Source organism: Propithecus coquereli, unplaced genomic scaffold (genome assembly GCF_000956105.1).
Source record: "Propithecus coquereli isolate 6110/MARCELLA unplaced genomic scaffold, Pcoq_1.0 Scaffold13, whole genome shotgun sequence".
Taxonomy (NCBI): Eukaryota; Metazoa; Chordata; class Mammalia; order Primates; family Indriidae; genus Propithecus; species Propithecus coquereli.
In genome coordinates this window covers 4700707-4714500 of record NW_012137191.1, presented here as the reverse complement: position 1 = coordinate 4714500, position 13794 = coordinate 4700707, and the positions used below count along the sequence as shown (strand labels likewise).

At 33.2% G+C, this 13794-nt stretch overlaps 1 protein-coding gene across 1 annotated transcript in view; it reads right to left on the bottom strand.

Annotated features, from left to right (window-relative positions):
• ADAMTS20 (ADAM metallopeptidase with thrombospondin type 1 motif, 20) overlaps positions 1-13794 on the bottom strand; it is a 169514-nt gene that overhangs the window by 117307 nt on the left and 38413 nt on the right. The window contains exons 4-7 of the mRNA XM_012638392.1: positions 12189-12448; positions 3464-3547; positions 2784-2908; positions 1054-1094 (exon numbers count right to left, since the gene is read on the bottom strand). Of these exons, the coding sequence (XP_012493846.1) occupies positions 1054-1094; positions 2784-2908; positions 3464-3547; positions 12189-12448 (510 nt within the window). The remainder of the gene's footprint in view (positions 1-1053; positions 1095-2783; positions 2909-3463; positions 3548-12188; positions 12449-13794) is intronic.

Sequence of the window (13794 nt, the reverse complement as noted above, 5' to 3'; positions counted from 1 at the left end):
TATTCATATAAAATCCAAAAGAGTTTATAGGTAAATTATGAGAATTAATTAGAGTGATGAATCAGATGGCCACATTTAAAATCAGTGGGGGTATGGACAATGTTTCTTTCATTTATTTCATTCCATACACAAATGGAAATACAAATATATGAAATACATATATGAAAACTGATTATTAACCAGGGAAATAAAAATTATTACTGTAATACAAAATATTACATTTAGATTGACAACAATGAGAAATCTGAAGATACTCTGTATTGATACATTCAAAAGGAATGTTTGTTGTCTATTGATAAATACGTAAGTTGGTATAACAACTTTAGAAAATAATTTGGTACATCTTATAAAGTTGAATATTAGCATACCAAATGACCTAGCAATTCTAATACTAGGAATATGTCTTAGCTCTTACAGCAAAATTCATAACAGAAAAAAGCTGGAATCAGCCCAAATATCCACTGATAGGATTTAGGTATATAAACTGTAGATGAAATACTATATAGCAGTGAAAGTATATGAACTACAACTACAAAGTTCAAAAAGGAAAAAAAATAATTTCCTGTTTAGGAACACATACATATGTAATAAAACTATTGTAAAATATGGAAGGAATTGGCAAATATGAAATCCATGTTACTGGCTACTTCTTGTGGAAAAGCAGAGAGGCAGAACGATGACTGAGCACAGACCATACACAGTAGCGACAGAGCTCTAACTCTTAAACCTGGAGGTGAATCCATGGCTATTTATTTTATTATTTTGTTTTAAAATGGCATATAGGTTTTTATATATTATTTCTCATAGATCAAATATGATATCATAAAACACTTTAAAATTAAATATATCAAGCTTTGAATAGCACTTGATATTTAGAAATTGGCAAATAAATATTAGTTCCTATTACTTTGTAAAATCAAATAGTGACAAGTATAATAATTTATTAAGACAATCAAATTATTAAAATGTCAAACAAAAGGAAAATTACCTAATTATTTTAAATAATTCAATGAACAATTATATAAACTAAATTTAATTGACAAAATAACTTACCTAATGTGTCACATTTCTCTCTAGCTCCACAAATGTCTTCCCTTAGAATAAAAGATTTTGAAGGATTTTTTAGAAAATATTTTTTCAGCAAGCCAAAACAAAAATAAAGAAGTTTTAACTATGACATTACTACTACAAACGTCTAAAATCTAGTTTTTACTGAGGTCTCAAAAAGTTTAAACATAGTAATGTACCATTTCTGCACATCAATAAACAACAGGTGCTATATAAAAGTGAGTGTTGTAAATAGTTGAATCATTAACCAATGAAAAACTTTGTAAACATATTTTTCACCTCACAGCCTTTACCTACATACTATGTATAATATAGTTTACTCTCTTCTTGATGATTCAGTGTCACCATGAGCTTCAATTATCATTCTCTGATGCAAAATAATGATGTTTTCAGATGTTACCAAGTTGGTTGGTTGGTTGGTTGATTTGTTTGTTTATTGACTGATTGATTGATTGATGGCTTCTGCATTACTTAGTCCATAATCATTCAATTAGACAGTTCTGTTGCCTCTTTCCCTATGGTCTCTTCTCATAACCCATTGTTCCTCCCATCTTTAATCTGTTATCTCTAATCTTTGTTGCATGGCTTCTACAATCCAAGGCAGAACCATGGACTATGATGCAGTACTGTGTATAAAATTAAGCCAATTCTGTTCTAGTTTTGAAAAGAGATAACATACAGTCATGTGCCCCATAACATTTTAGTCAACAACAAACTGCATATATCATGTTGGTCCCATAAGATTATAAAACCGTATTTTTACTGTACCTTTTCTATGTTTAGATACACCAATATTTACCATTATGTAACAATTGCTTACAGTACACTACATGCTGTACAGGTTTGTAGTCTAGGAGCATAGTAGGCTAAACCATCTAGGTTTGTGTAAGTACACTCCACGATGTTCACGTAATAACGAAATCACCTAATGATGCATTTCCTAGAATGTGTCCCATTGTTAAGTGAAACATGACAACATGTTAGCTATTTTATATTAGCTAGTGGTTTTCATTTCAGGATTCTGGAAAGTTAAGATTTGAGTTTGACCCTCAGGTGAAGAGTTTCTTTGGTCAACCAGTAAATCAACCAAGCAAATAACAAACCTAGTGTCTATATATTCTGGTAGCAACAGTGTTGCTGAAACAAAGATGTGAATTAACAATGTATAGTGGTGCTTCTAAAATGAAAAATGAATAAGTAGGTTTGAGAACAACCCCAGCAAAGGCAGTTTGATAACTGAAATAAGAATTGTGCATCAAAACAAGGAACAGATAAATAGGGGGGGAAAAAAAAAGCACAGGGAGTTCCAAAAGTGGACAACAATCAAATACATTGAGATGCTCTTATTTCTGAGCAATTGAAACATGAAGAGGAAAATGAACAAAATCTGCTCTTGTTTCCATAACAATGTTAATTTCCAGATATTATTCCTAATTCTTTCATTCTGTCACCAATTAGATAAGGAAATTATTTTGCTTAGATCAAATCATGACTCAGCAACCTACCATGGCTAATTTCCTAAGGAACTAACTAGTATTCTGGTTTGAAAGTATAGAAGAATGCTATCATTCAACAGCTTCTCTCATAATATAAGGTCTCATTGCATACTTTCATCCATATTCATGAAAAAGAATTAAGGTAGCAAGAAGTATCAGTCATCATGTAGGAGAGAGAGTAAAAAATTGCAGTTGGAAGAGTTATTTTCAAAACCATACCTAGTGATAAGAATAGCAGTGTCATGGTGGGAAGGATGAGTATCCTCAGGAACATTCTGAGTTTGTTGCCATAAACAAAAGTTGCGTAATGTGGTAGCTGCATTAAAATTGATGACTGGTCCTTCCTACACAAAATGATAAGCAATTCAATACCATGTCAAAACATTTATGTCCCCTTTACCTTCCAAGCTTATCAGCATCCATACGATTTATTCAACTGCATTTTCACAGGCAAATGAAAGAGTGGCATCACCTTTTGTTCATACATTTTACTCTAACATATTTTAGCAATACCTGAACCATTGTGATCAAAACTGAATCTAATTAGATCTTTTCAATATATCCATTCAATATTTGAAATAAAAAAACTAACTTTTAAAAATTACTGTATTTTAAATCCTTCCACATTAGGATTATAAAAACGAATACTTGGATTTTTTTTTAACCTTAGATTTTTAAATTGTTTATTCATTTGTGTTAGTTCCTTGGCTCAGTTAAACACTGTTGACATTCTATTTTCTTTCCATCACAATAGAAAAGGGTAAGTTCGCTCCTTTACAAATCAAGTTTTTTCAAGTAAATTGTTAAAGGATCTCATTTATAATAAGAGTTTCATGATCGCTACATATTTTCACTAAAAGACTACAACTAATACTATTAATTTTAGACCTGTTTCTTACCTGTTCATTGTGAATTACAATTAATTTTACAATTACTATGTTTATAAGATTTCCAATACTGGAGTCCTTATAGATTGCTGCAACCTGCAAGTAAAAAATGTAGGATTAGATACCTAAAAAGAATATTTCTTCTCAAAAGTAAATTCAAACCAGTCCCAGAACATCAATTCTCCAATCTAGCTGCACATTGGAATCTCTTAGAGAGCTTTTGCAAATCCTCACATTGGGGCAACATCCCTTACCAATTAAATCAGCATCTCCAGGATTGAGACCCAGGCATCAGTATCTTTCTAAAATTCTCTATCATTTTAATGATTCTAATGTGAAACAAAATTTGAGAACCAGTGTCCTAAACCATGCTACTGAGATTGGTCCATGGCTCAGCAGCAGCCACATAACCTAGAGCTGATGAGAAATGCAGAATCTCAGGCCCCATCCTGGATTAGTGAGTCAGAATCTGCATTTTAATAAGATCTCCAAGTGATCTGAACACCTTAGAGTTTGGAAACAACTGTTCTTGATGATTCAGTGAGAAATTCACATTATTCTGTGTCATGATCCACAATTTGCATAACCACGATAATCCATACAAATATGTAAGTTTTATTTATTTTATTCTCGTAGTTTCACTTAATATTTTCTGCCATAGTTGCATATTTCTAATTCTGAATATGTTTTTATGTCTGAATATGGTTTTTATGTTTAATGTTTAGTATTACTGGAATCCATGAAGACAGATTCATCTAGAATCATACAAACAGCCACAGAAGAAATCATGGTCACAACCTGGCCCTCAATTTTCCAAGACTGGAGAATACAAGTCTATGAGCCATTCATTCTTGATTGGCTCTGCCTGTGCTCAGTTTATGATTCATGATTAAGTTGCTATCCCATTCACTAATCCATATCCTCTTCTTGTAGCCATCATAGAGTTTGCTACTGTAGTAGGAGTACATTCCATGGCCAATGCCTCTGCCTCACACTACATAACCCCCTCTGGACCTGAGCCAGCTGTGCATGAAAACTGCTTCTGAAGCCTAGATCACCATCTCGTGGGCCACTGTCCAAGCCAAGAGCGCGATTGTTTTGGGGGTGCTACTTCCTTCATTTGTTTAGTAAATAAATGTTTACCAACTACTCCTTGCTTTGTTGGCTAGAGGCACAGATACAGGGAAGAGGATATGGTTCCTGACCTTGTGAAGCTCACGGTTTGCCAGAAATACCAGTACTGAAGCCCTCACTCCATCAGCCAAAGCTGCTTCAACACAATGTATTACGAGACTGCTGTCAATGCCTCTTATACCAAACAGACTACTACCAGAACCAGAGCCAAAAGCATCTCTGGAGCAGCTGACACTGCAGGGTCAGTATGAGCAGAAATACACCTTCTAGTATCTTTACTATTGTTTTAGCTGTGCAGCCACAAATACTTACAGGTTTGTCATCTTTACCTGCAGTGATGCCTTTGGCTCTGGTGGTAGCATGTTTTGGCAAGAGTGGAGGTAGCCCCAGTGGGGTTGACAGTAAGCTAAGACTGTGAGAGTCAGATGATTGGCGATTTCAAGCAGGTCTGTTAGCACTGTAGTATTGCTCACTTTAAAATGGGAGCTGTGGAAATTTACAGTTGAATTTATAAATATTCATTTTACATGCAACTTTTAAAAATATATCCACCCTAGACAATAAAGTATACCAATATTTGTGACTTCAGAGTTACTTTTTTTTTCTTTTATTTCAGCATATTATGGGGGTACAGATGTTTAGGTTACGTATGTTGCCCTTGGTCCCCCCCCCCAAGTCCGAGTTTCAAATATGTCCATCCTTCGAGTGGTGCGCATTGCACTCCTTGTGTATACAAATACCCGTCCCCTCCTCCCTCCTCCCCCCCCCCCCCTCCCCCCTGCCCAACATCCAATAGATGTTATTCTTATATGTGCATTTATGTGTTGATTAGTTAATACCAATTTGATGGTGAGTACAAATGGACCCCGTTCTGCTCTTGTGGTGCCCCACTTTGGATAATGGGCTCAAGTTTAATCCAGGAAAGTGGAAGAGTTACCTTTTGATCCTGTGAGTTTAAAAGTGGATGCTTTTCTAAATCAAATTACAAGGTAAAACACACAACTCAAAGGTATTTACAAAGGCTCTTTTTTCTCTAAAAGTGAAAAACAGTTGTGAAGATTCCCGTGTTACAGGAGAATATGCATTCCCATACTCCAGAGAAAAGAGCTTAAACACTGTGAGGTGTCTAAATGGTTAATTACTATACTCACTGTCCCAGAGACATTGGCTACAAATGACAACCTGGATGTTATAATGTCAGCTATAAAATATACAACCAAAAATTTTTTTTCCAGTTTTGGAAGGAGCCATATGCTGTACCTTTATAGAAAAGTGACCAACTCATGTAGAATTTGGAAATATATTCCCAGTGTTCTGAAAGTATGATCTAAAATATATTACTACGGCAAAATATCCTTAAAATGTAATGTTAGGGAAAAGATAGTACACATAATTGTTATGCAAGGTGGGTAGTGGCTATAAAACATTTAAGTTAAACAGACGTAAGTTTAAATTGTAACAGCCACTTGATAATAATACCTACTTATCAGGCTATTATAAGGATTAAATGAGATGGTATGAAAGTAGTATTTGGATCAGGGCCAGGGTCGTAGGACTCAATCATGGTAGCTATTATTATTATCACCACTATTTATAAAACTTTTCTAGAAGAAAAGGCATATTTTATATGTAACACTAGTTCTAGTATATGTATTTCAAGTTAGTTATCATAGTGTGCCCAAATTGAAGGCAAAGGATTCAAAAGCATCACTATTTAATTATCTATTTCAATATTTATTGAATATCTACTACCTATCAAACACTGTGTTGCTTACTAGATATACAGAGATGAATAGAATAAGGCATGATCTGTGCTCTTAACTCACAGTCTTCTGGGGGTAAAAGATATAAAAACAGAGGGCTCAATTTAAATAATTCTTCAATCCCCCAAAAAACCCTCAGATTCATATTTTCCTTTTACATTGAAATGGTACATGTCATTAAGTAATTAAGACTGTCTTACTCGTTTTTCTAATTGTATGTGCCTCCTATTATTTTATTTACAGTCTATATGCTCATATACTATGTATATACACATATATATCTTTTATAACATTTACATATTTAAAGGTACTGTTATTGAACAACCTGTTCAATAAAGCTGAATTATGATTCAAGCAATGAATAGCCTCAAGGCCCATTTGGTACTCAGAGAATTTTAAAATTAGCATGTACAATGCATTTCTCTCAGCCCTAAAACTACCTCCCCATATTAGATTGCCTTTACGGTAAGGTAGTATTTTAGTTACAAATAATAAAGAAATAGATAATAAATAATAAATAAAATGTTTATTGTGTGCCAGATGTGTTCTAAGTTTAAATGTATTAATTGACTTAATTCTCACAATAAATCTTATGAGATATAAACTATTATAATGTCTGTTTTACAGATAAGAAAACTTAGATACAGAAAGGTTAAGTTAACACACTGAAGTTTAGGTGGCTGGTAAGCAACACAACCCAATTTCCATCCTAGGCAGTCTGGCTTTGGAGCGCTAACTACTTTATATGATTTTACTCAGCATTCCACCCTAAGTCCCTCCCAATGAGCTCTTAGTACAAAAATGTTTCAAAACCCTGCTGCAACCCATCCCCTAGCAGTGGTCACTTGATCATAGCCTCAGAGAAGTCCTATGCAGTCAGGAGACCTGGTTTTTAGTTATAGCTCTATTACTAGTTACATGCCAGCTGTTTAACCCTGGAAAATGGATTTATCTTTTTTTATCTTGATATCCTCAATACCATGTTGAGGTACTGAGTACCCTTGGTCACTATGCCCTTGTGTATTGGATTAGTATTAACCAGGTGGTGTTTGGAGGAGTGTAGAGGGTATTTGTTTTAAAGAACAAAATCAATCCACAGTTTGAGAAATGTTGAGTTAAAAGAGTTAAATAGGTATTTTCATGGAGTCTTGAATAGGCTAACATATATATATGCATATATATATATATAAAATATGAGACAGAGATATTATATGCAGCATTTCAACCAACTATTGTACCATAGTCCTTACCCTCTTCCCCAGAGCACATTACAGGACTTATATTCCATTTCACAGACTATACCTTAGGAAATATGAGACCAGATTTCTAAGGTATTGTCCTGTTTTATAAAGCTATGTAACATTTTAATATATTACTGTAATCACTACATTTTAGAGTGGCATGTATTAGAATTTTTATTGATCTAATTAAAATATATTTAATCTTCTTTTTTTGTTTTTTTGAGACAGAGTCTCACTCTACTGCCCTGAGTAGAGGGCCATGGAGTCCACATAGCTCACAGCAACCTCAAACTTCTGGGCACAAGAGATCCTCTGCCTCAGTCTGCTGAGTATCTGGGACTGTAGGCACATGACACGACGCCTGGCTAATTTTTTTCTTTTTTTTTGTAGAGATGGGGGTGTTGCTCTTGCTCAGGCTGACCTCAAACTCCTGAGCTAAAGGTATACTCCCTTCTTGGCCTCCCAGAGTGCTAGGATTACAGGTGTGAGCCACCACGCCCAGCCTAATCTTTTATTCTTTAAATGTTTGTTTTCCTGATATAAATAGTTCTTACTTTTTTACAGGTTTCCCTAAACAGTAAATATTGCTTCGTGGATATTTAGGGAAAGGTAAAGAAGAAATAGTATGAATTGTACTGTTTAAATCTTTAAGAAAAATTCTAGGCAAAACATACTTCATGCAAAGCATGAAACAAATTGCTATCACCATTAACTTATACACCATTTTGTAAAGAATTTCTAGATAGAACTTCAGCAAACGTTCACAGATGGTATGTTTATAGGCCACCTTCATTAAGAACTGCAAAGTCATCTACAAAACACTGATTTTAACAAAATAAAGAGATTTTTGTCTATAAAGATCACTACTCCTTACATGTTCAAAAAGAACATTTTATTTTTAAATTGAAAATGACATTCCACATATGTACAAAGTATATATGTACAAAGAATTAAGAATATGCAGAGTACTGAGTTGAAAAAAGGAAAAAGTAACCTAAACGTTTATACCTTAAGTATGAAAGTATATCATTAGTTTTTATTTTAGTGTAGTTGAAAAATTTCCCCTAAATAACATCGGTAAAAGCAACCCGAGGAATTAAAAGCAATGGTATAAAGTCAATGAATGCAAGTGATAGTTTTTCGCTGATAAATATCTCTAATAATAGTAATTATGTTTTAATAAAAGGGCTAATTCTTGAGGATCACATGATACTCCTTAAATTTATATTATTAAATCTGAAACAGAGCAAATATTATAAAGCCGAAGCTTTGTAAACACAATGAAGTGTGGCGGTCTCAAACATATAGTAAATATTTAAGATTTATTAAACAATAAGTTATTGAATATCAAAAACAAACATAATGAAGAAAATAACTACTATAGTTTACATATATTTTGGTAGCTTAATAATGTATATGTAAATGTCATTTTAACCTGATGCTATTACCCAAATTCCCTAAGGTTAAAAGCTTTAGAATAGTAGATAACTGAATCTCTCTTCTCATTTATTAGAACACAGACATTTAATTAGATATACTATACACAATTGTGTTCTTCCCCACTAATTTTAATGTTAATTCCAGAAACCCTTTGAATAAGAGAGCTCAATAAGCTATTCTGACAACATAAGGACAACACTAAAAAATGAATTAAATCACACTTATTATATCTATATCATTGCACTCAGAAATTGTGATAAATTGTTGAAAGCAAAGAAAAAGTTTAAGAAGATGTACAATAGTTTACTTTGTACAGGATGGGTAAGGGTAGATAATCCTCTCTCTAAACTATGTATATAATCCATTTGCTCAATGCTGAAGGCATTCAACTATTTACCCCATCATATCTGGAGCTCAGCACAAAAAAACCTCTTTTTCATCACTTTGAACTTTTCTTTAAATGGCTTATTATCATAGTTCACATCTAAATCACATTTTCTTGTCTTTTTCCTAAATTACTATGATCAGAACATTACCAATAATTCAAGTGTGAGTTTAAATAAAATGCAGTTAGTGCCTTCTAAAAATTAGGAAAAAATATACAAAACTTGAATGGCTCCTTCCTCAACTGGAAACATCTGTGGACACTTATGTGGAGACAGCATTCTTCTTGCCTCTTTAGAGCAATTTTGGAAATGGACTTCACAAGCAGCATTAAAACAATTTGGACTAGATCTGATGATCTCTACGTAGTGTGATCAGCTGTCCCAGTTTGTCCAGGACTGATGGGTTTCCAAGGATGTGAGACTTTTAATACCAAAGCTAAGAAAGTCCCAAGAAAAACAGGAAGAGTTTGTCACTCTTTCCTTAAGTTTCCTTTCACTTTTAATGTTGTTTATATCCATGAATATAGCTGTGATCACTGTTTTTTACCAATAAAATAATATATGTACAGAATCATAAAGTCAGCTGACTTTCTTATATCCTCATTTGAACATTCTTTCAATGAGAGAGAAGAAAAGAATGCAGAAAGCACTAAACCCAGGTAGTTTAGGACTCATCTAATATTTGGCCTCTGAGGAAGAAAGAAAAAATATAATAAAACCCAAAGTACCTCAAAAGAAAGACTTACCCTCCTAAATTTTTCCTCCTACCCCACTTATATTTGAAATGTTCTCTTCTTCCTCAACTCTGCTCCATCTATTAATATCTCCTGTGAACAAAAGCTTAATGAAAACCAGCTGACTACATCTACAAAAGTCCCGTCTTCAACTTAAATATCTCCTTCTAGCAGGAAATGATATGTACGTGCATTGGTCTGTTGTTTCAAGCACTCTCAGATGCAGATTTACTTTCCATGAAGTCAAAAAGTCTGCTTTCCCCTCAATAAAGTCTGACTAAAATTCCCAAGGACAACTTCAGTTACCTCAAAGTATGCCACAATATCTTCTAAATGGTGATACTATTGATTTTTATGTAAAATACAGACAATAAAACTTCTCTGAGGGTGCTGATGTCACAAAAAATGCATGTACCTATTCCAAAATTACTCTTTTGTGTTCCTTTACTCCTTTTAGTCAGTGTCTTCAAAGCACCAACATTGTATCTGTCATTTACCATGCTTCAAAACCTCTTGCATTTATAAAATCTAGTATTTTCCTTCAATATCTTCCCCTACTCAATTTTCTTAATGAATGCCATCTCCTTTAACCATTTTCAATTGCAAAGTTTATCCAGTGTTACATGTAATTGATACAATTTTCCTACATATTACCCGACATCTTCTACATCATAGTTCTTATTACAATCCCCTCATAATTTAGAGTATGCCACACCCACAACTAGATTATTACACATCTAGGTAATTACTTTGAATTCAGAGGTAAACAATCATTAGGATAAATTTCTATCCATAGCTCTATTGTCATTTTAAAAATTAAACTCAAGTAAACTAAATGAGTGTCATATTACACAATTTCAGGAAATCATTTTAGATCATCTGTTTTTTATTTATCGTAATGCATGACATTCTGGGAAAAAAAAGTATTACTTTTACTTTAATCACTTATTCATTCATTCTTTCAATAACTATTTACTGAGCACCCACTTTGTACCAGATACCATGTTTAGCAACACAGAGATTATATAATCATAGGAATTTAAGGTAAAATGTCATACATAAAGACAATGACTGGATCTTCGGACCTTAATGTCACAATTAACTTAACTGATGACGTCTAGCTAAGGAAAATTTACAATGCTCTATAGTGTGTCCTGACCAAGTCTTTTCAACCAAGTGGACCTGAATTCCCTATATGTGACTTCCAGCCATGAGATATGTTCCAAATAACCTGAATCTATATAAATAGGTGATCATATAATTCATCAACTAAACCAAGATGCTTCTGAGCATGAAAGGGGTGCTTTCAGTAATTACTCCAAAACAATAGTCCTAAGTTCAGGAATGTCTCAAGAATTATGAGATATACACATGTATATGTATACGTACAGATACATATGATAGAGGGTGCTGCCACTAACACAGAATTGGTGCCCTTCACTAGCTCTAGAACTCTGTTCACTGGATATTGGCACCACCACTGCCTAACAGAGACATTAACATCAGATCAAGAACTTTCATAGCTACTGTAATCTTATATTCCAAATTTGCTAGACAGCTCTTATTAGTAATATCTTTTATGCCCATAAATAGATTTATAATTTAAAATATCATGTGTCCAAATTTCCGATTTAGAAAATGTAGCAGTAACAAAAATATTATACCCTCCTCTCTATACAGAAGAAATAGGGCGAGCTTTTAAAATTGACATTCAAAGAGCAAAAGGTCAATGTGACTAGGATACTCCCTGTCACTAGAGGGCAGAAGCCATTCATGTGATGAAGTAAAGAATAACTCAAGCATTTTCTATAAGTGGTTTCAGAGACTATAAATCTCTTAGAAAGTTGCCAAGTAACAAAATGGGATACTTGTTATACCTCTAACCAAACTAAATTTCAATGAAATATTATTTTTGGCTTAACCCTAAATACCATTTGCTTACATCTAGAGTTTAGAAAACAGTTTTACAATTTAAATGTGAAAAAAAATATTAAGTCAAACATTTTAGGAAACATAAAAGTCATGTTAAGCTTACTTACAATTGACATTAAAGTTAGTACGTAATGTTGCAAATTCTGTCCATGATGATGAACCATTTTGGCATCAGCTGTAACCATAACTTCCACGTATCTTGGATATGATAAAAAACGTTTTTTCCTGGAATGTAATTGACTTCTTTCATCTTCCAATGACAAATTTTTTGATGAGTATCCTAAAATGATTTCCTTCTTTCTGTTAAGATCTTCATTCACGTTGCTATAGTTATGAAAGGTTAAAGCAGTTGACTTTATTTGACTTTCTAGAAGGAAAAAAGAATATAATGCAGAACCATTAAATTGGATGTAACTAAAAGTATTGCAAAAAGCAGAATAACCAAAAAGATTTATTACTTACACATCTGCTTCCAATGTGAAACAATAAAAGGACAAAGAGAGATTATTATTTTTAAAAGTATTGTATACCATTATCATGAGCATTGCCATTCATAGTAATAAAAAGTTTGCAGAATGTTCACATTTTAATAGATTTCACTAATTAAACTGTACCTAAGGCTTATTTTAAAAGGTATGACTATTTTTAACAATTTTTTTAAAGGTATGGCCATTCAAAAGCATTTATTTACCACTGAGTACAAAATAAAAATTTCAAGGAATCCCTGTGTTTTTCTCAGTACGTAAATTGGGTTCTCAAGTCATCTAATGGCATCTAATCTCATTACAGAATAACATTTTGTAGGCAAAACTTCATAAAATATAGAACAAATTTTTTATACAACATGTGAAAAGCACCAAGAATAAGAGAAAATTAAGCCATGTAACAACAGGTGGCTGTTGGAACCCAGAAAGTCGAATGTTGATATAAACTAATAATACTTGATTAAATAAAATATGTGACATATTATGCTTACTTATATATAAATACTGCATAAAAAATTATTGAACATTACATATTATTATAGTTACTACTTTTAAGTTGTACCCATTTATAGAAATCTATGCATCTATGCCTGTGCATTTAAATCTTAAGTATTTGTGCTAACAGAAAAAAAAATAGGCAGTACAGGTTCTTGTTCTATTTCCCTCCCCTTCATTTTTTTCCTCTCCCCTCCTCTTTACTTCTTTCCTCTTTTTCTCTGTTAATTTTTTTGCCAAGTGCTTGGTGGTAGTATTTTCAACAAAAAAAGATAGACCAAAGAAATCAAGTAAAAAGAAAAAAAAGGTCCTGGATAGTTTAGAAACCAAATAATCGAATGAACCCAAGAGCCCATCAATTCCTGAGCGGATTAGCAAAAGATGATACATGTATACCATGGAGTACCACTCAGCCATAAAAAGTTTGAATTAATGCCTTTTACAGCAATTTGGAAGGAACCTGAGACCATTATCATAAGAGAAGTATCTCAATAATAGAAAAACAAACACCACATGTACTCTTTAATAAATTGAAATTAACTGGTGGTCACACAAGTACACAGAGGAAAGTATTAGTAAAAGTCATTGGAAATCAAGCAGGGGGAAGAGGGCAGGAGAGGAAGAGCACAAACCTACCTAACAGGTACAATGAACACTTTCAGGTGATGGGCACATTTATAGCCCTGACTCAAGCCATGTATCAAAATCATCTGTATCCCCTTAATATTTTGAA